This window comes from Lissotriton helveticus, chromosome 5_1, assembly GCF_964261635.1.
Source record: "Lissotriton helveticus chromosome 5_1, aLisHel1.1, whole genome shotgun sequence".
Lineage (NCBI taxonomy): Eukaryota > Metazoa > Chordata > Amphibia > Caudata > Salamandridae > Lissotriton > Lissotriton helveticus.
The window spans coordinates 275,053,777-275,079,796 of NC_136065.1; the positions used below are offsets into that span (position 1 = coordinate 275,053,777).

General features: G+C 48.9%; 1 protein-coding gene across 1 annotated transcript in view; it reads right to left on the reverse strand.

The window, feature by feature from the left end:
• The window catches only part of PLOD1 (procollagen-lysine,2-oxoglutarate 5-dioxygenase 1), a 157,648-nt gene that overhangs the window by 29,850 nt on the left and 101,778 nt on the right, over positions 1-26,020 (reverse strand). The window contains exons 6-11 of the mRNA XM_078642201.1: positions 8,829-8,892; positions 6,797-6,894; positions 6,232-6,333; positions 5,766-5,897; positions 2,230-2,351; positions 1,236-1,340 (exon numbers count right to left, since the gene is read on the reverse strand). Coding sequence (XP_078498327.1) covers positions 1,236-1,340; positions 2,230-2,351; positions 5,766-5,897; positions 6,232-6,333; positions 6,797-6,894; positions 8,829-8,892 — 623 coding nt within the window. The remainder of the gene's footprint in view (positions 1-1,235; positions 1,341-2,229; positions 2,352-5,765; positions 5,898-6,231; positions 6,334-6,796; positions 6,895-8,828; positions 8,893-26,020) is intronic.

The following is a 26,020-nucleotide window of genomic DNA, read 5'->3' on the forward strand; positions in this document are numbered from 1 at the left end:
GGCTTTGGCCGGTTTGAAAATGAGAAGTTTTGTCCTCAACATTTCAGGCAAAGGCGCTGCATCGCTTTAATGTGTCAAACTTGGAAGAAGAAACGGAGAGGTAGGGCTCTTTTAAGGCGCCTGCTTGCGCTCAGCATGTTTGGCTAAACAATAGCTTGCTAGCGCTGCAGCCCGCTTGACCGAGGCAGAGAGAGGAGCATCCAGGTGCCACATTTGCCCAGAGGAGGCGGGCTAAGCTAGCCTCTGCCTGCGATGGGCAACGAGTCCGACTGCCTTCATGCGCCACCGGGGAACCCTGGGCTTTGGTCGAGGCATTCCCGCTTCAACAAATTGTTTGATTCCGCGCAAATAATTCCATCTGCATCTCCAAACGGGTAGGGTTTTGAAACTAAATAGCTGCCAGCATATATCTATCAGATGAAGCTGCACCACACTGTGCCCTGGGGCAACACAACTCACCAGTTCTCTTCACCTGTCCATCAATCACACAAAATGACTGCATCCAATGGCAAATGGTCTTTTTTGCCAGGAAGCCTAATAAAATTGTAGGAATGTTGGGTTAAAATTGGGGATACTTTCCCATCAAGGTAGAGCTTCATAACCTGCTCGCTCTGCCTTTGTTTACTGCCTTGCTGAACAAAACACGCCTTTCAAAACTGTCTTGCTCTGTTCTCTTTGTAGTTTGCACATATTTCGGCTGTCAGCCTGGTGTATATAGCATTGCAACAGTGTGTTCCATTCATCACTACCGCAAGGACCAACGTGATATGTTGTTGGTAAAGGTCAGCAAACGAACGATTCAGTTTTTCAGGTGCACACAGTAGAAGACACTAACAAAGGCTCCTTTGACCACGAGAATGAACTCCAGTCTGGAATCAAGTCAATGGTTTGAGATTTTCCCAACAGGCTGATGGAAGGGACTCCACAGAGAGGAGAGGAATGTGCCAGTAGAAGAGAAAATCACGTGGTTCATGGTCTCCCGAACCTCAGCTCAGTATATCAACATGTTTCCAGAATATATACAGTCCCGCCTGTTTATGGGAGGGGCACAAAGCAGTCCAACTGCACCTGGATGCTAATATTGTGGTCAAACTCACCTGTCCTTCAAACATGATCACTTTGTTTACCACTGTCTTCATTCAGTGGTACTTCCATGAGTTAAGTAATCTCTCAACTTAGAAGGGAGAGCAGCTTATGAGTGGGAGTGGGGAGGGAGGAGGGTTCAAAGAACTCACTTATTTTGTTCCACAAGGCTCTTGAGAGTGTTCGGGTTCTTCAGCGCCACAGCTGCGTCAAGACTGAAGTAGTAATCACAGTCTGGGGACTGCCGGCACATGTCCCTGCGGGAAAGGAATATGGTAGAGAAGGATAGAGTGAGTGAGGAGAGGAAACAATGGCAAAGAGTGAGATTATAAACCATGGCAAGAATAAGCAGAAAAAGAGAAGGCTCCAGGGGTGAGACAGAAGAGGAAGGAGGTAGAAATGGGTGAAAGGGAGAAGAATTTGGAGACTGCAAAAATGAATCTAGGGCAGAAGGGAGCAGGTGGGAAAATACAGACCATGGAAAGAGACAAGAACAGAGGAGAATGGACATCAGTCTTCTTTCATGCACAAAATGCAATTACTAAATTACTCACTACACAAAATGAACAAAGCATACCCAAACACTGCACTGGACACCAGTGTGTCCAGATTCTGCCATTGCCGCTGACATGCATGAGTCAGATCCTGAACAGAGGGGCCTTAACTTTCATTAAACTTGACTCTGAGCCCTGTGTGACCCTGCCATAGACTCCCGGGCCCTCGCTTGTACCCCAGCATACAAAGACCCTGCCATAGACTTTTGTATGTGCAGATTCTACCCTGAACTTCAATATGCCAAGATCATTCCTTCTCTGCCTGCAAGCACGGATTATCTCTACACCCCTACTACAATGATGTACCTTTGTCCGTGCCCTCCGCTTGACTTCAAAACTTCCAAACCATTCCTTGACCCTTGTGTGCTCATTTCCTACCATTACACCAAGGTGCATACTCCTTTCCTGCTTAGATCACTAAATGTACCATACCTTTGCCATGGGTATACACAGTCCCTGCCATTGGTACTTGTTCAGCCAGTTTCTTTTCACCCACTCTTCCCGCACAATACCCCACCACTTCATCCTTCAGATCCTAGTGCTTGAAGACCCTCCCTTAGACTCCAGCACGCAGTGTCACTTCCACACTTACACCGCCATGTTGCGAGCTTCAGCATTCTCTGCATTATCTTCTGCTCCCAGCACTTTGACTGCATTGTACTTGCTGCCATGTACAGTAAGAAATACGTCTACCTTTGGCTGGTGAAGGGACTCCTGAAACAAACCAGGATAGGCGTCATGAACACATGGAGATGAAATATAGTCATGGCAGGAGGGAGTCCCTGAACCGAGAGGAACCCCAAGGGTCTAAATTAAACACATCCTCAAAACATTCAACAGAAACGTGTCAATGGAAGTTGGAACCCCAATCCTATGTACAAAACAGAGTCATTATGTATATAGTTCAGACAATAGAATTGAACAAAATATAGTTTATGTTTGGACCATTAACTTTTTTAGGAACTATTTACTGTTTATGCTAAATGACAAACAATTGGTGTTCAAAACCTATGCACCTTATTTACTGAACCTTATCTTGAATGTCTGCAAATGCTTAATGCATTGCTCCAGACAGTGGCGTAACGAAAGTTGAGGGTGCCCCCCTGCAAGGCATATAGAGGGGCACCCACTCCGGATTTAATCCGGAGCTCTCAGACATAAGTACTGTGCTGAGGGGGCCCCCTGCAGCCCGCGCGACCCCCCCCCCCCCCGCACTGTTGGGGATGCTGGGCCTGTGTTACGCACCTGGCTCCAGAGAACAGTTTGAAAGTAGATCATTGGCATGTGCTGAGCTTTGGGTTTTAGATCAAATTGTTGTTCCAAACTACATCAGTGGAATCAATGTGCATTATCTTCCAGTTTCTGTTATTGTATCATATTACTACACACAGACTTTTAGTCATTCTAGATCAGCTGTCTCCAATCAGTCCATCGTGATATTACTGGCAGCTCCCAGACACCTTCAAAGTAGCTCGCAGCGTAAAGTTATTTCTTAAATAAACACAGGGTCACATTTTTCTTTTAAAGTTAAGGGAAGGGTGTGTTTACTTTACAATATTATCATCAGGCTGCAGATAGCATGGCCTGAAATTTAGCAGTGCTCAGTCAGATGTATGACCCAGGCTGGGCACATAAGTGAAGAACTGAAACGCTGAGATATTTAACTCTTAGTTAAAAGTCCTTGTCAACTCAATATTGGAGTGTGAGAACATAATGATGTTTCTGAATATTTTTAAATGAGAGAAAATGAAAATGAAAAGTAACTTTAAAGATTACCTCTTCATTTTTATTTTCTCCCATTTCTTAATGTTGCATTTACACATTTACCACAAGCTGGCCTTTTGCTCCCAGTGGCCGATAGACACTGATATATTTATAACTGAAAAATACAGTCATTTTTAATTGGGAGAAATGTAAAAAGTGAAGAAAAATCTTTCTATGAAACATTAAGTCTTAATGTCTTTCTCCACTTTTAATTAAACCAATTACACATTAATGGTTTATGAAGCATGTTTCTTCACTTAAAATTCCTCCCATTTAAACAATTGGCTGTGTTTTCTGTTATAAATATGGCACTGTGTCTACAGGCCACTCGGAGCAAGATTTCTGGTGTTTGTAAATGTGACACTTTGAAATGGGAGAACATTTAAACGATGAGTTTGATGGAAGCTAAATAAATATAAAGTTAAATCTTCAGTTTCATTTTCTCCCATTTCAAATTGTTGCCTTTACAAACAGCAGGCATTTTCCTCCCAGTGGCTGGTAGAGGCAGTGCCATATTTACATCTAAAAAATACAGACATTAGTTTAAGTGAGAGAAATTTTAAGTGCAGAAGAATGTTCCATTTTATGAACATGTTTGCAGACATTATTTTGCACTTTAAATTACTCCCATTTAACAAAAAGATTGCATGTGTGGGTTAGACATGTAATAGTGCCACTTATGGCGAAAGGTATGTCCTGTGCCACAAGTATATAAGACACAGGTTCTTAGTCACCCATACATATGTATCCCATTCATACACACACATGTTCACACATCCCAGTGAGATCATGGTTCCACTGGCACACATGGCAGCCCTGCCATAGTGCCCCTATCCCAAGTATTTTGTTCAATCCATAGTATCTGGCTTTATGGGCATTAGGCTTAAAGTCAGTAAAACCGGGCGTGGGAGTGTCTAGTAACAATGTACGAGTTGCTTTTCCTTCAGTAGCTCACAATGATTGTCACTGATTCGAACTAGCTCACTGCAAAAAAATGTTGGAGACCCCTGTTCTAGATGCTGACTTTTTCCCCTTAAATTAACATGGATTATTATATTTATCACAATTGTGGTTCCTACATATTTAGGTTGCAACCTACTGTTGCACCAAATATTGGGTAAACTGACCCTAATATTTTTTTGTATATAGGTTTGTTATCTTTGACTTCATCAGAATTATTTTATGAATTAGGATCGTTATATATTCATATTATTTACAGCCCCGAAGACGTTATTTGAGAATGAAACAAGTTGATTGTTTTTGAAGATTCAAGATAAATAAATAAAGAAGAGTTTTGGAAGACATAAAGACTAGTGAGCTTTGATTGCACACATACATGAGTGACCACCTCACCCAATGTGGAATATTTGTAACTTTTGCACACGTGGCAGTAATCTATTTAACAGCTGGATATTGTTTTGGGGAAAGCATCAACACAAACTGTAGGGCTGACATAGCTGTGTTGTAAATTATTACCTAGAAAGTGTTTTTAGGCCCTTCTAGGGGTAGAAAAGGGCTATACAAATACTACAATATAATTCAATACACCTATTAAAGTAACAATCATTTTTAAATATGCCACAATCATTCTTCACGTGAAATGCTTACTGAATATTTAATTACCTATGAACACATGCAATCAGCAATAAGTATAAGCATTCAGCTTGCTTTTGTCTTGAACTAACCACTGTCTTTATGTGAGGTATTGCTTGTCAATATAAAAAAATGGCACATTCTGAAATCCTTTACTGTAAGAGAAGTGTTACTAGTTACCGTACACAGCATCCAGAACAATGGTAAAAATAACATACACTGGTCCTCAATTCCGATTTGCAGCTGCATTTTGAGAAACGCAGAAGTCTCACACACAAGGTTAGGGGTTTGTCTTTTAACAATAACACGTAAGAGGGAACAGGGCTAACCTCTGTGAATGTTAAATATATTTGCATGATGTTGGTCTTTGACTACAATCCTGTTATAGACACACTGCTTTAAGAGCACGACACTTGCACTTTTGTTACAGAAAGTTTATTCTAAGATAGTATCTACTGCAGTTTGCTTATATGAAATCAACTGATTAGATTTAGGTTTCTTCCACTTCCTTCCTGAATAGAACTACGTACTGGTTCTACAATGATTGGCCAACTGATTGACCGACGATACTGCAAAGCAAAGAGGAGTTTGAGTTTAAAGGTCTAACCAAACATCAGGAGGCAACAAAGGGGGAAGAACTTTACTAAAGTTCCATCTGGCTTCAGCCAACTCCAAATACCTCCCTGAAAATCTGTGCCCAACGTTTAGGTACATGCCTATCCTCAAAAGCGACCCGCGAGTGTCAAAAACGCATCACAGATGTTGACTTACATGGTTGTGGATAAACAACTGGATTCGTTCCTTTGGATATTGCAGGTTCAGCAACCGGTTAAAGAATTGAGAGATGAAGGGAGTTGGCTGTTCAATGAAAATGCCAATCAAAACCAGAGGAAAGGCATCATCCTGAAATTCACAGAAGTGAGAAAAATGACACTGTTAAGGACCGAAGAGAGAAGAGAAGTGGTAGAGTTGCTATTCAAAGGAAGAACAATAAATATTCATCATAGAGCATGGAACAGCGGGAGAAGCAAGTATAGTACATACAACCAAGAAGAACATCTGTATCCAGGCTAAAGCAAAGGACAAACTAGAGAGAGGAATAATAACAGCCAAGATACTCTTAGCTCACAAAACTGTAAAAGCCTACCAATGGGGATCCTACCTTGCCTACCTCAAGGCCAGACCCTCAATGGCAGACACAGCATCATGAAGGGATATTAAACTCACTCCTTCCTACCTTCAGTCCGGAGAGTTTTCGCAGCCCCTCGTCACACACAGTGCAGCCCGTCTCAAATGTCCATACTCGTGGGACATAGTTTCCAAGGTAGTTCAGTTGCAACTGTAATAAAATGTCTAAATCGTCAGTTTGAGAGAAACTTACAGTTTTTGGCAATTGTTCTATCATATACATTATGTTCTAAGGATACATGTACAAATCCCTCAACTAAAGGGTGTGGGGGGGGGGGGGGGGGGGGTTACAGGAGACAAAGGGGACACTTCAGCTTAGGAAAACAATTTGCGATCTACACAGTCCGGCAAATATTTCAATAGAAGAACCACAGCGATGGATGCTCTGCAGTCTAAGGTCAGCCTATCCCGGACCATCTTGGATAAATTGCTTTGGCCTCCTTTACTAACATCATGATGTCTCAATCAAGGGAAAGACACACAATCAAGGAGGCAGTTCTCGATTCTCAGAACCATCATGAAATAATCTGCCAGCAATCTGTTAGTACTGGTGGGTCTGGGTTCAATGCATCATAAAATTTGAACAGGAACTTGACAAAGGGGACACCGCTTACCTTTGTTGGTCCATTTCCATGAATTAGCACGGGAAGCGTGTCATGAATGACGTTCCTGGCTCGCACTTTTCCATTTTCAAACTTCAATACTATGTCATCTAGAAAGATCAGTAGAGCCTAGTTAGATGCCAGCCCAAGTATGGGTTCCTGTATGAATCAATAATGCACTGCACTGCTGGAGATTCAAGTCTGTTACAGCATCAAAATAAGATTATAATAGAACTTGTCTCCTTGCACTATATCCTTTGCACTAGTGACCAAGTACCACAGAAGTCTTTGGAACCAGCAAAGCAATTACATTATTTCTTTTCTTGACAGAAACATTTTTGGTTACACTCCCACAGACTTCTTATTTTATGTTAGACATTAGAGTGTTACGCTCAACAGGCTGAACTGTCCTATGGCAATTCACAGTAAGCACCTTGGAAAATGGTACTTATTTTAAACCAAACCAAGTTCCCTTTATTTCAGGCACACATGTGAAAGATAAAAGTACACAAGATAAACATCATAATCCATCACTTTTAAAAATACATATGTACAAAAAAAAAAAAAGAGTAAAAAAAACTATTAAGATAAAAACCAGCGGCAGACAATGCTTCACAAATACAAAAATGATTCTCATTACGGGCAGTAAATCACACACAGGATGTTATCTTGCAAATCCGATGTATACAAATAAAGTGCATTGCATAGTGCCAGGATCACAAAGTGAGTTCTTTAAAGTGCATATGGCTTTCGTCCAGAAATTAGACCATCGAGCTAAAACATTAATGGTTTTCTTTCTACTGTCTGCACATTTAAAAAAAAGGGCAAATATTCATGCAATTAGATGGGAAATCTAGTTGTTGTACTTACACAAGAGCTAATCTTGAGGTTCTAATCCCCCGCTTTTATATAATCGGAATTAAGAACTCTTTAGTGAGGCCAATAAAAAATGTGCAGAAAAAAATAAAATGCAAAAGACTCTGCATGGAGGAGTTGCTACATGGACATAACAAGACTTTTGAGGACTCAAATTGGCCAAGGGGAAAGCCGTGGTGCTACCTCACAAATCCTAACCTAAACCTGGTAAAAGTAACCTATTCCAAGAGCCATCGATCCACTCAAGGTAAGGCTCAAGGGATGGGGAAAGGGGAATCTCCGTATACTCTCTGATGGACCGTTTACAGAATTCAAGGTCCTCTGTCAGGGCTCTCGACCTAGCTTTAAAGGCAGTTTTAACCCACAGTACATCTGTTTTTCGCATAGTGGTGGAGTGGGTGAAAAGGGACGGCTTACTCAGCTTATTTAATTCGATTTTAATATCATCAAACCAAGGTGTTTTCATGCCTCTCTCACAAGTGAGGCAGTCATTAATAATCTCTCTATCTGACGAGGCGTGTAAATTAGCCAATATAGAACACCACAGAAGCAAGGGAGCCAACTTGATGCTATTCTCGGCATACTCCGTCCCAAGCTTGATGAACTATACAAGGTGGAACATGCTGGTGGAACGCCCAAGAGTCACCTAAGCTTCTTGGTTATGGTCCACTTGAAGGGGGCTAGTGTTCGAGTATCCCCAGATTCCAATGCCATAGGTAAGGATCGGCAGGAACTTTCTCTTGTAGACTTCCAATAAAGAGGCTACAAGTTTTCCCCCAACACATTAGGCCAAACTGAGGATGTAGCTCACTGAACTTAAAAATGTTTGCCTCGCCTTGACTACACAAGGCCCCCAGAAATTCCTAGCATTCATGACTAACCCCAAATACGAGAACTCCATGGTCTGGGCAGCAGGTTGACCGTATCTTATGGTTTCTGGGCTTGCATACTATAATAAATGTTTTTGCTTGATTAGTAACCAGGCCCATTGTCCCTAAAAAAGATACACATTCTTGGAATAAAACAGGAAGACAATTAGGGGTTTGAACACGCATCATCATAATGTGTGCTCAACACAAAAACACAATTTAGCAAGATTTCACTCTATTGTTGTTCATTTAGCACAGACTAAGAGAATAACAAACACTCCCAGCGTGCCACAACTCACCTACACCACCGTATAGATTCTGGAACACACGACTTCTGTGGTCTAAAGTCATGTTGAGTTTCTCCTTGGATAAAACAAAAAACAAATATATTTTCATACAGTTATAAAGTATATTCAGTTACAACAACTATCGCACACACACATGGAGTGATAACTACTCTACCCCAAAGCACAGTAATAATTACAATCCTCTAAAAAAAAAGAGACACCCTTACCCCATTTCTTCTCATACTGGACTTTGACAAAGCCTGTCGACACAGGATGTAAAGCGGGGACCATCGCATCGCAGCAGTGGAATAAACACTGATCCTATGTTTATTGTTTATGTATGCGCAGTTTTGAGGCATCTTTTTCTCTGATATGCTTGAGCCATCCTGATTTTGCAGAGTCTGGCGTTCCTGAGTTTCTGCCTTGCTTCCCTATGTATGGTTCTTCATCAGTTGCACTTAGATCCTTACTTAGTTAAGTAGATATTCATTTACCATCATAGTTCGCTCCTCTACGTAGCTACCTGAGCCCAGACGTAATCAAAATGGCCAATTACAGCTCAGAAACCATCTCCCTGACCCGTACCCACCCACCGTGCACCGCTCTTGCTCTATACTTCTTAGGGACGTGGTTGAATTGAGCCTTGCAGTTCAGCCCCCTGATTTGAGGAGCTTTTTGGCTCGTTTTGGGTTTTCTGTTCCGGCAATTAGTGAGCTCTTAAACCAGGTCCTCTACCATCGGCTCATCTAGTGGAACTGCTCCTGCCAGCAACTCTCCTCCAGTCCAGGACGGCTTTGATCCGTGCCAGGACAGCTTCAGACCTCTTTTATAGCTCAGCTGATTACATTGGATGTTTTCCTTTAACATGTCTGCTCAAGATTAACGCTACTCTGATTCAGGTGACAACAACTGGCACCCCTACCCACCCTTTCCCACCCCCCTTACATAAACACTGTTGAAAATTGACCTTTTTGCAAGGTTATCCTCAAACCTTTTGTTTCTTCCTCCTATTTTTTTCCTAACCTGATGTTGTTGGCTGTAGGACTGTGGGCACTTAACCACAGTTGATCAGCGTTAAAGTGCATATGCTCCCTGTGTAAATTAATATTGTGATTGGTTCTCCCTGATTGGCATATTTGTTTTACCAGTAGGTCCCTTGTAAAGTGCACTGAAGTGTGCCAGGACTGGTAAATCAAATGCTACTAGTAGGATTGCAGCACTGATTGTGCCACCCACATGAGTAGCCCTGAAAAGATATCTCAGGCCTGCCACGGCGGTGCCAGCATGCAGTTTGGTAACTGCCATGTCGGGTGGCATGTCGGGTGGCACAGTGGGCTAAAGAACGGTGATGGATTAAACCCAGATCTGTTGACTGGGTGTGAGAGTTTGATTGGTTCAAATGCTCCATCCATCGGGGCGATGCCCCTTTTGTACCGCTTTGTTCGCCATACGTAGGCAGGGTATGCTCAGACGTGAGTCCCTTGCTCACTTTGCCACTGGATTCAAGCAAGCCGGGCTGAAGACGGCTGAAATGCCAGAAACCGGTCCTCGGAAGCTTGTTTCCGGTCCAGGGAAGGCATGGCTTGGCAGTTCGGGCTGGACTGTTCCCCTAGGCACAGGTTCAGACTGATGTGCATATAGCCATGTCTGAACTGGGGTGGCAGAGTGGGCTAAAGAACGGTGATGGATCAAACCCAGATCTTTTGACTGGGTGCGAGTGTTGGATTGGTTCAAATGCTCCGTCCATCGCCCCCCCCCTTTTGTACCGCTTTGTTCGCCATAAGTAGGCAGGGTATGCTCAGACGTGAGTCCCTTGCTCACTTTGCCACTGGATTCAAGCAAGCCAGGCTGAAGACGGCTGAAATGCCAGAAACCGGTCCTCGGAAGCTTGTTTCCGGTCCAGGGAAGGCATGGCTTGGCAGTTCGGGCTGGACTGTTCCCATGAGGCACAGGGTCAGACTGATTTGCATATGGCCATGTCTGAACTGGGGTGGCAGAGTGGGCTAAAGAAGGGTGATGGATTAAACCCAGATCTGTTGACTGGGTGTGAGTGTTTGATTGGTTCAAATGCTCCATCCATCGCCACCCCCTTTTGTACCGCTTTGTTCGCCATAAGTTGGCAGGGTATGCTCAGACGTGAGTCCCTTGCTCACTTTGCCACTGGATTCAAGCAAGCCGGGCTGAAGACGGCTGAAATGCCAGAAACCGGTCTTCGGAAGCTTGTTTCCAGTCCAGGGAAGGCATGGTATGGCAGTTCGGGCTGAACTGTTCCCATGAGGCACAGGGTCAGACTGATTTGCATATGGCCATGTCTGAACTGGGGTGGCAGAGTGGGCTAAAGAACGGTGATGGATTAAACCCAGATATGTTGACTGGGTGTGAGTGTTTGATTGGTTCAAATGCTCCGTCCATCGCCACCCCCTTTTGTACCGCTTTGTTCGCCATAAGTTGCCAGGGTATGCTCAGACATGAGTCCCTTGCTCACTTTGCCACTGGATTCAAGCAAGCCGGGCTGAAGACGGCTGAAATGCCAGAAACCGGTCCTCGGAAGCTTGTTTCCGGTCCAGGGAAGGCATGGCTTGGCAGTTCGGGGTGGACTGTTCCCATGAGGCACAGGGTCAGACTGATTTGCATATGGCCATGTCTGAACTGGGGTGGCAGAGTGGGCTAAAGAACGGTGATGGATTAAACCCAGATCTGTTGACTGGGTGTGAGTGTTTGATTGGTTCAAATGCTCTGTCCATCGCCACCCCCTTTTGACCCGCTTTGTTCGCCATAAGTTGGCAGGGTATGCTCAGACGTGAGTCCCTTGCTCACTTTGCCACTGGATTCAAGCAAGCCGGGCTGAAGACGGCTGAAATGCCAGAAACCGGTCCTCGGAAGCTTGTTTCCGGTCCAGGGAAGGCATGGCTTGGCAGTTCGGGCTGGACTGTTCCTATGAGGCACAGGGTCAGACTGATTTGCATATGGCCATGTCTGAACTAGGGTGGCAGAGTGGGCTAAAGAACGGTGATGGATTAAACCCAGATCTGTTGACTGGGTGTGAGTGTTTGATTGGTTCAAATGCTCCGTCCATCGCCACCTCCTTTTGTACCGCTTTGTTCGCCATAAGTTGGCAGGGTATGCTCAGACGTGAGTCCCTTGCTCACTTTGCCACTGGATTCAAGCAAGCCGGGCTGAAGACGGCTGAAATGCCAGAAACCGGTCCTCGGAAGCTTGTTTCCGGTCCAGGGAAGGCATGGCTTGGCAGTTCGGGCTGGACTGTTCCCATGAGGCACAGGGTCAGACTGATTTGCATATGGCCATGTCCGAACTGGGGTGGCAGAGTGGGCTAAAGAACGGTGATGGATTAAACCCAGATATGTTGACTGGGTGTGAGTGTTTGATTGGTTCAAATGCTCCGTCCATCGCCACCTCCTTTTGTACCGCTTTGTTCGCCATAAGTTGGCAGGGTATGCTCAGACGTGAGTCCCTTGCTCACTTTGCCACTGGATTCAAGCAAGCCGGGCTGAAGACGGCTGAAATGCCAGAAACCGGTCCTCGGAAGCTTGTTTCCGGTCCAGGGAAGGCATGGCTTGGCAGTTCGGGCTGGACTGTTCCCATGAGGCACAGGGTCAGACTGATTTGCATATGGCCATGTCTGAACTGGGGTGGCAGAGTGGGCTAAAGAACGGTGATGGATTAAACCCAGATCTGTTGACTGGGTGTGAGGGTTTGATTGGTTCAAATGCTCCGTCCATCGCCACCCCCTTTTGTACCGCTTTGTTCGCCATAAGTTGGCAGGGTATGCTCAGACGTGAGTCCCTTGCTCACTTTGCCACTGGATTCAAGCAAGCCGGGCTGAAGACGGCTGAAATGCCAGAAACCGGTCTTCGGAAGCTTGTTTCCAGTCCAGGGAAGGCATGGTATGGCAGTTCGGGCTGAACTGTTCCCATGAGGCACAGGGTCAGACTGATTTGCATATGGCCATGTCTGAACTGGGGTGGCAGAGTGGGCTAAAGAACGGTGATGGATTAAACCCAGATATGTTGACTGGGTGTGAGTGTTTGATTGGTTCAAATGCTCCATCCATCGCCACCCCCTTTTGTACCGCTTTGTTCGCCATAAGTTGCCAGGGTATGCTCAGACATGAGTCCCTTGCTCACTTTGCCACTGGATTCAAGCAAGCCGGGCTGAAGACGGCTGAAATGCCAGAAACCGGTCCTCGGAAGCTTGTTTCCGGTCCAGGGAAGGCATGGCTTGGCAGTTCGGGCTGGACTGTTCCCATGAGGCACAGGGTCAGACTGATTTGCATATGGCCATGTCTGAACTGGGGTGGCAGAGTGGCCTAAAGAACGGTGATGGATTAAACCCAGATCTGTTGACTGGGTCTGAGTGTTTGATTGGTTCAAATGCTCTGTCCATCGCCACCCCCTTTTGACCCGCTTTGTTCGCCATAAGTTGGCAGGGTATGCTCAGACGTGAGTCCCTTGCTCACTTTGCCACTGGATTCAAGCAAGCCGGGCTGAAGACGGCTGAAATGCCAGAAACCGGTCCTCGGAAGCTTGTTTCCGGTCCAGGGAAGGCATGGCTTGGCAGTTCGGGCTGGACTGTTCCTATGAGGCACAGGGTCAGACTGATTTGCATATGGCCATGTCTGAACTAGGGTGGCAGAGTGGGCTAAAGAACGGTGATGGATTAAACCCAGATCTGTTGACTGGGTGTGAGTGTTTGATTGGTTCAAATGCTCCGTCCATCGCCACCTCCTTTTGTACCGCTTTGTTCGCCATAAGTTGGCAGGGTATGCTCAGACCTGAGTCCCTTGCTCACTTTGCCACTGGATTCAAGCAAGCCGGGCTGAAGACGGCTGAAATGCCAGAAACCGGTCCTCGGAAGCTTGTTTCCGGTCCAGGGAAGGCATGGCTTGGCAGTTCGGGCTGGACTGTTCCCATGAGGCACAGGGTCAGACTGATTTGCATATGGCCATGTCCGAACTGGGGTGGCAGAGTGGGCTAAAGAACGGTGATGGATTAAACCCAGATATGTTGACTGGGTGTGAGTTTTTGATTGGTTCAAATGCTCCGTCCATCGCCACCCCCTTTTGTACCGCTTTGTTCGCCATAAGTTGCCATGGTATGCTCAGACATGAGTCCCTTGCTCACTTTGCCACTGGATTCAAGCAAGCCGGGCTGAAGACGGCTGAAATGCCAGAAACCGGTCCTCGGAAGCTTGTTTCCGGTCCAGGGAAGGCATGGCTTGGCAGTTCGGGCTGGACTGTTCCCATGAGGCACAGGGTCAGACTGATTTGCATATGGCCATGTCTGAACTAGGGTGGCAGAGTGGGCTAAAGAACGGTGATGGATTAAACCCAGATCTGTTGACTGGGTGTGAGTGTTTGATTGGTTCAAATGCTCCGTCCAACGCCACCCCCTTTTGTACCGCTTTGTTCGCCATAAGTTGGCAGGGTATGCTCAGACGTGAGCCCCTTGCTCACTTTGCCACTGGATTCAAGCAAGCCGGGCTGAAGACGGCTGAAATGCCAGAAACCGGTCCTCGGAAGCTTGTTCCCGGTCCAGGGAAGGCATGGCTTGGCAGTTCGGGCTGGACTGTTCCCATGAGGCACAGGGTCAGACTGATTTGCATATGGCCATGTCTGAACTGGGGTGGCAGAGTGGGCTAAAGAACGGTGATGGATTAAACCCAGATCTGTTGACTGGGTGTGAGGGTTTGATTGGTTCAAATGCTCCGTCCATCGCCACCCCCTTTTGTACCGCTTTGTTCGCCATAAGTTGGCAGGGTATGCTCAGACGTGAGTCCCTTGCTCACTTTGCCACTGGATTCAATCAAGCCGGGCTGAAGATGGCTGAAATGCCAGAAACCGGTCCTCGGAAGCTTGTTTCCGGTCCAGGGAAGGCATGGCTTGGCAGTTCGGGCTGGACTGTTCCCATGAGGCACAGGGTCAGACTGATTTGCATAAGGCCATGTCTGAACTGGGGTGGCAGAGTGTGCTAAAGAACGGTGATGGATTAAACCCAGATCTGTTGACTGGGTGTGAGTGTTTGATTGGTTCAAATGCTCCGTCCATCGCCACCCCCTTTTGTACCGCTTTGTTCGCCATACGTTGGCAGGGTATGCTCAGATGGGAGTCCCTTGCTCACTTTGCACTGGATTCAAGCAAGCCGGGCTGAAGACGGCTGAAATGCCAGAAACCGGTCCTCGGAAGCTTGTTTCCGGTCCAGGGAAGGCATGGCTTGGCAGTTCGGGCTGGACTGTTCCCATGAGGCACAGGGTCAGACTGATTTGCATATGGCCATGTCTGAACTGGGGTGGCAGAGTGGGCTAAAGAACGGTGATGGATTAAACCCAGATCTGTTGACTGGGTGTGAGTGTTTGATTGGTTCAAATGCTCCGTCCATCGCCACCTCCTTTTGTACCGCTTTGTTCGCCATAAGTTGGCAGGGTATGCTCAGACGTGCGTCCCTTGCTCACTTTGCCACTGGATTCAAGCAAGCCGGGCTGAAGACGGCTGAAATGCCAGAAACCGGTCCTCGGAAGCTTGTTTCCGGTCCAGGGAAGGCATGGCTTGGCAGTTCGGGCTGGACTGTTCCCATGAGGCACAGGGTCAGACTGATTTGCATATGGCCATGTCTGAACTGGGGTGGCAGAGTGGGCTAAAGAACGGTGATGGATTAAACCCAGATCTGTTGACTGGGTGTGAGGGTTTGATTGGTTCAAATGCTTCGTCCATCGCCACCCCCTTTTGTACCGCTTTGTTCGCCATAAGTTGGCAGGGTATGCTCAGACGTGAGTCCCTTGCTCACTTTGCCACTGGATTCAAGCAAGCCAGGCTGAAGACGGCTGAAATGCTAGAAACCAGTCTTCGGAAGCTTGTTTCCGGTCCAGGGAAGGCATGGCTTGGCAGTTCGGGCTGAACTGTTTCCATGAGGCACAGGGTCAGACTGATTTGCATATGGCCATGTCTGAACTAGGGTGGCAGAGTGGGCTAAAGAACGGTGATGGATTAAACCCAGATCTGTTGACTGGGTGTGAGTGTTTGATTGGTTCAAATGTTCCGTCCATCGCCACCCCCTTTTGTACCGCTTTGTTCGCCATAAGTTGGCAGGGTATGCTCAGACGTGAGTCCCTTGCTCACTTTGCCACTGGATTCAAGCAAGCCGGGCTGAAGACGGCTGAAATGCCAGAAACCGGTCCTCAGAAGCTTGTTTCCGGTCCAGGGAAGGCATGGCTTGGCAGTTCGGGCTGGACTGTTCCCATGAGGCACAGGGTCAGACTGATTTGCATATGGCCATGTCTGAACTGGGGTGGCAGAGTGGGCTAAAGAACGGTGATGGATTAAACCCAGATCTGTTGACTGGGTGTGAGGGTTTGATTGGTTCAAATGCTCCGTCCATTGCCACCCCCTTTTGTACCGCTTTGTTCGCCATAAGTTGGCAGGGTATGCTCAGACGTGAGTCCCTTGCTCACTTTGCCACTGGATTCAATCAAGCCGGGCTGAAGACGGCTGAAATGCCAGAAACCGGTCCTCGGAAGCTTGTTTCCGGTCCAGGGAAGGCATGGCTTGGCAGTTCGGGCTGGACTGTTCCCATGAGGCACAGGGTCAGACTAATTTGCATATGGCCATGTCTGAACTGGGGTGGCAGAGTGGGCTAAAGAACGGTGATGGATTAAACCCAGATCTGTTGACTGGGTGTGAGTGTTTGATTGGTTCGAATACTCCGTCCATCGGCACCCCCTTTTGTACCGCTTTGTTCGCCATAAGTTGGCAGGGTATGCTCAGACGTGAGTCCCTTGCTCACTTTGCCACTGGATTCAAGCAAGCCGGGCTGAAGACGGCTGAAATGCCAGAAACCGGTTCTCGGAAGCTTGTTTCCGGTCCAGGGAAGGCATGGCTTGGCAGTTCGGCCTGGACTGTTCCCATGAGGCACAGGGTCATACTGATATGCATATGGCCATGTCTGAACTGGGGTGGCAGAGTGGGCTAAAGAACGGTGATGGATTAAACCCAGATCTGTTGCCTGGGTGTGAGTGTTTGATTGGTTCAAATGCTCCGTCCATCGCACCCCCTTTTGTACCGCTTTGTTCGCCATAAGTTGGCAGGGTATGCTCAGACGTGAGTCCCTTGCTCACTTTGCCACTGGATTCAAGCAAGCCGTGCTGAAGACGGCTGAAATGCCAGAAACGGGTCCTCGGAAGCTTGTTTCCGGTCCAGGGAAGGCATGGCTTGGCAGTTCGGGCTGGACTGTTCCCATGAGGCACAGGGTCAGACTGATTTGCATATGGCCATGTCTGAACTGGGGTGGCAGAGTGGGCTAAAGAACAGTGATGGATTAAACCCAGATCTGTTGACTGGGTGTGAGTGTTTGATTGGTTCAAATGCTCCGTCCATCGCCACCCCCTTTTGTACCGCTTTGTTCGCCATAAGTTGGCAGGGTATGCTCAGATGGGAGTCCCTTGCTCACTTTGCCACTGGATTCAAGCAAGCCGGGCTGAAGACGGCTGAAATGCCAGAAACCGGTCATCGGAAGCTGGTTTCCGGTCCAGGGAAGGCATGGCTTGGCAGTTCGGGCTGGACTGTTCCCATGAGGCACAGGGTCAGACTGATTTGCATATGGCCATGTCTGAACTGGGGTGGCAGAGTGGGCTAAAGAACGGCGATGGATTAAACCCAGATCTGTTGACTGGGTGTGAGTGTTTGATTGGTTCAAATGCTCCGTCCATCGTCACCCCCTTTTGTACCGCTTTGTTCGCATTAGTTGGCAGGGTATGCTCAGACCTGAGTCCCTTGCTCACTTTGCCACTGGATTCAAGCAAGCCGGGCTGAAGACGGCTGAAATGCCAGAAACCGGTCCTCGGAAGCTTGTTTCCGGTCCAGGGAAGGCATGGCTTGGCAGTTCGGGCTGGACTGTTCCCATGAGGCACAGGGTCAGACTGATTAGCATATGGCCATGTCCGAACTGGGATAGCAGAGTGGGCTAAAGTACGGTGATGGATTAAACCCAGATCTGTTAACTGGGTGTGAGTGTTTGATTGGTTCAAATGCTCCGTCCATCGCAACCCCCTTTTGTACCGCTTTGTTCGCCATAAGTTGGCAGGGTATGCTCAGACGTGAGTCCCTTGCTCACTTTGCCACTGGATTCAAGCAAGCCGGGCTGAAGACGGCTTAAATGCCAGAAACCGGTCCTCGGAAGCTTGTTTCCGGTCCAGGGAAGGCATGGCTTGGCAGTTCGGGCTGGACTGTTCCCATGAGGCACAGGGTCAGACTGATTTGCATATGGCCATGTCTGAACTGGGGTGGCAGAGTGGGCTAAAGAACTGCGATGGATTAAACCCAGATCTGTTGACTGGGTGTGAGTGTTTGATTGGTTCAAATGCTCCGTCCATCGCCACCCCCTTTTGTACCGCTTTGTTCGCCATAAGTTGGCAGGGTATGCTCAGGCGTGAGTCCCTTGCTCACTTTGCCACTGGATTCTAGCAAGCCGGGCTGAAGACGGCTGAAATGCCAGAAACCGGTCCTCGGAAGCTTGTTTCCGGTCCAGGGAAGGTATGGCTTGGCAGTTTCGGCTGGACTGTTCCCATGAGGCACAGGGTCAGACTGATTTGCATATGGCCATGTCTGAACTGGGGTGGCAGAGTGGGCTAAAGAGCGGTGATGGATTAAACCCAGTTCTGTTGACTGGGTGTGAGTGTCTGATTGGTTCAAATGCTCCATCCATCGCCACCCCCTTTTGTACCGCTTTGTTCGCCATAAGTTGGCAGGGTATGCTCAGACGTGAGTCCCTTGCTCACTTTGCCACTGGATTCAAGCAAGCCGGGCTGAAGACGGCTGAAATGCCAGAAACCGGTCCTCGGAAGCTTGTTTCCGGTCCAGGGAAGGCATGGCTTGGCAGTTCGGGCTGGACTGTTCCCATGAGGCACAGGGTCAGACTGATTTGCATATGGCCATGTCTGAACTGGGGTGGCAGAGTGGGCTAAAGAACGGTGATGGATTAAACCCAGATCTGTTGACTGGGTGTGAGTGTTTGATTGGTTCAAATGCTCCGTCCATCGCCACCCCCTTTTGTACCGCTTTGTTCGCCATAAGTTGGCAGGGTATGCTCAGATGGGAGTCCCTTGCTCACTTTGCCACTGGATTCAAGCAAGCCGGGCTGAAGACGGCTGAAATGCCAGAAACCGGTCCTCGGAAGCTTGTTTCCGGTCCAGGGAAGGCATGGCTTGGCAGTTCGGGCTGGACTGTTCCCATGAGGCACAGGGTCAGACTGATTTGCATATGGCCATGTCTGAACTGGGGTGGCAGAGTGGGCTAAAGAACGGTGATGGATTAAACCCAGATCTGTTGACTGGGTGTGAGTGTTTGATTGGTTCAAATGCTCTGTCCATCGCCACCCCCTTTTGACCCGCTTTGTTCGCCATAAGTTGGCAGGGTATGCTCAGACGTGAGTCCCTTGCTCACTTTGCCACTGGATTCAAGCAAGCCGGGCTGAAGACGGCTGAAATGCCAGAAACCGGTCCTCGGAAGCTTGTTTCCGGTCCAGGGAAGGCATGGCTTGGCAGTTCGGGCTGGACTGTTCCTATGAGGCACAGGGTCAGACTGATTTGCATATGGCCATGTCTGAACTAGGGTGGCAGAGTGGGCTAAAGAACGGTGATGGATTAAACCCAGATCTGTTGACTGGGTGTGAGTGTTTGATTGGTTCAAATGCTCCGTCCATCGCCACCTCCTTTTGTACCGCTTTGTTCGCCATAAGTTGGCAGGGTATGCTCAGACGTGAGTCCCTTGCTCACTTTGCCACTGGATTCAAGCAAGCCGGGCTGAAGACGGCTGAAATGCCAGAAACCGGTCCTCGGAAGCTTGTTTCCGGTCCAGGGAAGGCATGGCTTGGCAGTTCGGGCTGGACTGTTCCCATGAGGCACAGGGTCAGACTGATTTGCATATGGCCATGTCCGAACTGGGGTGGCAGAGTGGGCTAAAGAACGGTGATGGATTAAACCCAGATATGTTGACTGGGTGTGAGTGTTTGATTGGTTCAAATGCTCCGTCCATCGCCACCTCCTTTTGTACCGCTTTGTTCGCCATAAGTTGGCAGGGTATGCTCAGACGTGAGTCCCTTGCTCACTTTGCCACTGGATTCAAGCAAGCCGGGCTGAAGACGGCTGAAATGCCAGAAACCGGTCCTCGGAAGCTTGTTTCCGGTCCAGGGAAGGCATGGCTTGGCAGTTCGGGCTGGACTGTTCCCATGAGGCACAGGGTCAGACTGATTTGCATATGGCCATGTCTGAACTGGGGTGGCAGAGTGGGCTAAAGAACGGTGATGGATTAAACCCAGATCTGTTGACTGGGTGTGAGGGTTTGATTGGTTCAAATGCTCCGTCCATCGCCACCCCCTTTTGTACCGCTTTGTTCGCCATAAGTTGGCAGGGTATGCTCAGACGTGAGTCCCTTGCTCACTTTGCCACTGGATTCAAGCAAGCCGGGCTGAAGACGGCTGAAATGCCAGAAACCGGTCTTCGGAAGCTTGTTTCCAGTCCAGGGAAGGCATGGTATGGCAGTTCGGGCTGAACTGTTCCCATGAGGCACAGGGTCAGACTGATTTGCATATGGCCATGTCTGAACTGGGGTGGCAGAGTGGGCTAAAGAACGGTGATGGATTAAACCCAGATATGTTGACTGGGTGTGAGTGTTTGATTGGTTCAAATGCTCCGTCCATCGCCACCCCCTTTTGTACCGCTTTGTTCGCCATAAGTTGCCAGGGTATGCTCAGACATGAGTCCCTTGCTCACTTTGCCACTGGATTCAAGCAAGCCGGGCTGAAGACGGCTGAAATGCCAGAAACCGGTCCTCGGAAGCTTGTTTCCGGTCCAGGGAAGGCATGGCTTGGCAGTTCGGGCTGGACTGTTCCCATGAGGCACAGGGTCAGACTGATTTGCATATGGCCATGTCTGAACTGGGGTGGCAGAGTGGGCTAAAGAACGGTGATGGATTAAACCCAGATCTGTTGACTGGGTGTGAGTGTTTGATTGGTTCAAATGCTCTGTCCATCGCCACCCCCTTTTGACCCGCTTTGTTCGCCATAAGTTGGCAGGGTATGCTCAGACGTGAGTCCCTTGCTCACTTTGCCACTGGATTCAAGCAAGCCGGGCTGAAGACGGCTGAAATGCCAGAAACCGGTCCTCGGAAGCTTGTTTCCGGTCCAGGGAAGGCATGGCTTGGCAGTTCGGGCTGGACTGTTCCTATGAGGCACAGGGTCAGACTGATTTGCATATGGCCATGTCTGAACTAGGGTGGCAGAGTGGGCTAAAGAACGGTGATGGATTAAACCCAGATCTGTTGACTGGGTGTGAGTGTTTGATTGGTTCAAATGCTCCGTCCATCGCCACCTCCTTTTGTACCGCTTTGTTCGCCATAAGTTGGCAGGGTATGCTCAGACGTGAGTCCCTTGCTCACTTTGCCACTGGATTCAAGCAAGCCGGGCTGAAGACGGCTGAAATGCCAGAAACCGGTCCTCGGAAGCTTGTTTCCGGTCCAGGGAAGGCATGGCTTGGCAGTTCGGGCTGGACTGTTCCCATGAGGCACAGGGTCAGACTGATTTGCATATGGCCATGTCCGAACTGGGGTGGCAGAGTGGGCTAAAGAACGGTGATGGATTAAACCCAGATATGTTGACTGGGTGTGAGTTTTTGATTGGTTCAAATGCTCCGTCCATCGCCACCCCCTTTTGTACCGCTTTGTTCGCCATAAGTTGCCATGGTATGCTCAGACATGAGTCCCTTGCTCACTTTGCCACTGGATTCAAGCAAGCCGGGCTGAAGACGGCTGAAATGCCAGAAACCGGTCCTCGGAAGCTTGTTTCCGGTCCAGGGAAGGCATGGCTTGGCAGTTCGGGCTGGACTGTTCCCATGAGGCACAGGGTCAGACTGATTTGCATATGGCCATGTCTGAACTGGGGTGGCAGAGTGGGCTAAAGAACGGTGATGGATTAAACCCAGATCTGTTGACTGGGTGTGAGGGTTTGATTGGTTCAAATGCTTCGTCCATCGCCACCCCCTTTTGTACCGCTTTGTTCGCCATAAGTTGGCAGGGTATGCTCAGACGTGAGTCCCTTGCTCACTTTGCCACTGGATTCAAGCAAGCCAGGCTGAAGACGGCTGACATGCTAGAAACCAGTCTTCGGAAGCTTGTTTCCGGTCCAGGGAAGGCATGGCTTGGCAGTTCGGGCTGAACTGTTTCCATGAGGCACAGGGTCAGACTGATTTGCATATGGCCATGTCTGAACTAGGGTGGCAGAGTGGGCTAAAGAACGGTGATGGATTAAACCCAGATCTGTTGACTGGGTGTGAGTGTTTGATTGGTTCAAATGTTCCGTCCATCGCCACCCCCTTTTGTACCGCTTTGTTCGCCATAAGTTGGCAGGGTATGCTCAGACGTGAGTCCCTTGCTCACTTTGCCACTGGATTCAAGCAAGCCGGGCTGAAGACGGCTGAAATGCCAGAAACCGGTCCTCAGAAGCTTGTTTCCGGTCCAGGGAAGGCATGGCTTGGCAGTTCGGGCTGGACTGTTCCCATGAGGCACAGGGTCAGACTGATTTGCATATGGCCATGTCTGAACTGGGGTGGCAGAGTGGGCTAAAGAACGGTGATGGATTAAACCCAGATCTGTTGACTGGGTGTGAGGGTTTGATTGGTTCAAATGCTCCGTCCATTGCCACCCCCTTTTGTACCGCTTTGTTCGCCATAAGTTGGCAGGGTATGCTCAGACGTGAGTCCCTTGCTCACTTTGCCACTGGATTCAATCAAGCCGGGCTGAAGACGGCTGAAATGCCAGAAACCGGTCCTCGGAAGCTTGTTTCCGGTCCAGGGAAGGCATGGCTTGGCAGTTCGGGCTGGACTGTTCCCATGAGGCACAGGGTCAGACTAATTTGCATATGGCCATGTCTGAACTGGGGTGGCAGAGTGGGCTAAAAAACGGTGATGGATTAAACCCAGATCTGTTGACTGGGTGTGAGTGTTTGATTGGTTCGAATACTCCGTCCATCGGCACCCCCTTTTGTACCGCTTTGTTCGCCATAAGTTGGCAGGGTATGCTCAGACGTGAGTCCCTTGCTCACTTTGCCACTGGATTCAAGCAAGCCGGGCTGAAGACGGCTGAAATGCCAGAAACCGGTTCTCGGAAGCTTGTTTCCGGTCCAGGGAAGGCATGGCTTGGCAGTTCGGCCTGGACTGTTCCCATGAGGCACAGGGTCAGACTGATATGCATATGGCCATGTCTGAACTGGGGTGGCAGAGTGGGCTAAAGAACGGTGATGGATTAAACCCAGATCTGTTGCCTGGGTGTGAGTGTTTGATTGGTTCAAATGCTCCGTCCATCGCACCCCCTTTTGTACCGCTTTGTTCGCCATAAGTTGGCAGGGTATGCTCAGACGTGAGTCCCTTGCTCACTTTGCCACTGGATTCAAGCAAGCCGTGCTGAAGACGGCTGAAATGCCAGAAACGGGTCCTCGGAAGCTTGTTACCGGTCCAGGGAAGGCATGGCTTGGCAGTTCGGGCTGGACTGTTCCCATGAGGCACAGGGTCAGACTGATTTGCATATGGCCATGTCTGAACTGGGGTGGCAGAGTGGGCTAAAGAACAGTGATGGATTAAACCCAGATCTGTTGACTGGGTGTGAGTGTTTGATTGGTTCAAATGCTCCGTCCATCGCCACCCCCTTTTGTACCGCTTTGTTCGCCATAAGTTGGCAGGGTATGCTCAGATGGGAGTCCCTTGCTCACTTTGCCACTGGATTCAAGCAAGCCGGGCTGAAGACGGCTGAAATGCCAGAAACCGGTCCTCGGAAGCTGGTTTCCGGTCCAGGGAAGGCATGGCTTGGCAGTTCGGGCTGGACTGTTCCCATGAGGCACAGGGTCAGACTGATTTGCATATGGCCATGTCTGAACTAGGGTGGCAGAGTGGGCTAAAGAACGGTGATGGATTAAACCCAGATCTGTTGACTGGGTGTGAGTGTTTGAATGGTTCAAATGCTCCGTCCATCGCCACCCCCTTTTGTACCGCTTTGTTCGCCATAAGTTGGCAGGGTATGCTCAGACGTGAGTCCCTTGCTCACTTTGCCACTGGATTCAAGCAAGCCGGGCTGAAGACGGCTGAAATGCCAGAAACCGGTCCTCGGAAGCTTGTTTCCGGTCCAGGGAAGGCATGGCTTGGCAGTTCGGGCTGAACTGTTCCCATGAGGCAAAGGGTCAGACTGATTTGCATATGGCCATGTCTGAACTAGGGTGGCAGAGTGGGCTAAAGAACGGTGATGGATTAAACCCAGATCTGTTGACTGGGTGTGAGTGTTTGATTGGTTCAAATGCTCCGTCCATTGCCACCTCCTTTTGTACCGCTTTGTTCGCCATAAGTTGGCAGGGTATGCTCAGACGTGAGTCCCTTGCTCACTTTGCCACTGGATTCAAGCAAGCCGGGCTGAAGACGGCTGAAATGCCAGAAACCGGTCCTCGGAAGCTTGTTTCCGGTCCAGGGAAGGCATGGCTTGGCAGTTCGGCCTGGACTGTTCCCATGAGGCACAGGGTCAGACTGATATGCATATGGCCATGTCTGAACTGGGGTGGCAGAGTGGGCTAAAGAACGGTGATGGATTAAACCCAGATCTGTTGACTGGGTGTGAGTGTTTGATTGGTTCAAATGCTCCGTCCATCGCACCCCCTTTTGTACCGCTTTGTTCGCCATAAGTTAGCAGGGTATGCTCAGACGTGAGTCCCTTGCTCACTTTGCCACTGGATTCAAGCAAGCTGTGCTGAAGACGGCTGAAATGCCAGAAACGGGTCCTTGGAAGCTTGTTTCCGGTCCAGGGAAGGCATGGCTTGGCAGTTCGGGCTGGACTGTTCCCATGAGGCACAGGGTCAGACTGATTTGCATATGGCCATGTCTGAACTGGGGTGGCAGAGTGGGCTAAAGAACGGTGATGGATTAAACCCAGATATGTTGACTGGGTGTGAGTGTTTGATTGGTTCAAATGCTCCGTCCATCGCCACCCCCTTTTGTACCGCTTTGTTCGCCATAAGTTGGCAGGGTATGCTCAGATGGGAGTCCCTTGCTCACTTTGCCACTGGATTCAAGCAAGCCGGGCTGAAGACGGCTGAAATGCCAGAAACCGGTCCTCGGAAGCTTGTTTCTGGTCCAGGGAAGGCATGGCTTGGCAGTTCGGGCTGGACTGTTCCCATGAGGCACAGGGTCAGACTGATTTGCATATGGCCATGTCTGAACTGGGGTGGCAGAGTGGGCTAAAGAACGGTGATGGATTAATCCCAGATCTGTTGACTGGGAGTGAGTGTTTGATTGGTTCAAATGCTCCGTCCATCGCCACCTCCTTTTGTACCGCTTTGTTCGCCATAAGTTGGCAGGGTATGCTCAGACGTGAGTCCCTTGCTCACTTTGCCACTGGATTCAAGCAAGCCGGGCTGAAGACGGCTGAAATGCCAGAAACCAGTCTTCGGAAGCTTGTTTCCGGTCCAGGGAAGGCATGGCTTGGCAGTTCGGGCTGAACTGTTCCCATGAGGCACAGGGTCAGACTGATTTGCATATGGCCATGTCTGAACTAGGGTGGCAGAGTGGGCTAAAGAACGGTGATGGATTAAACCCAGATCTGTTGACTGGGTGTGAGTGTTTGAATGGTTCAAATGCTCCGTCCATCGCCACCCCCTTTTGTACCGCTTTGTTCGCCATAAGTTGGCAGGGTATGCTCAGACGTGAGTCCCTTGCTCACTTTGCCACTGGATTCAAGCAAGCCGGGCTGAAGACGGCTGAAATGCCAGAAACCGGTCCTCGGAAGCTTGTTTCCGGTCCAGGGAAGGCATGGCTTGGCAGTTCGGGCTGGACTGTTCCCATGAGGCACAGGGTCAGACTGATTTGCATATGGCCATGTCTGAACTGGGGTGGCAGAGTGGGCTAAAGAACGGTGATGGATTAAACCCAGATCTGTTGACTGGGTGTGAGTGTTTGATTGGTTCAAATGCTCCGTCCATCGCCACCTCCTTTTGTACCGCTTTGTTCGCCATAAGTTGGCAGGGTATGCTCAGACGTGAGTCCCTTGCTCACTTTGCCACTGGATTCAAGCAAGCCGGGCTGAAGACGGCTGAAATGCCAGAAACCAGTCTTCGGAAGCTTGTTTCCGGTCCAGGGAAGGCATGGCTTGGCAGTTCGGGCTGAACTGT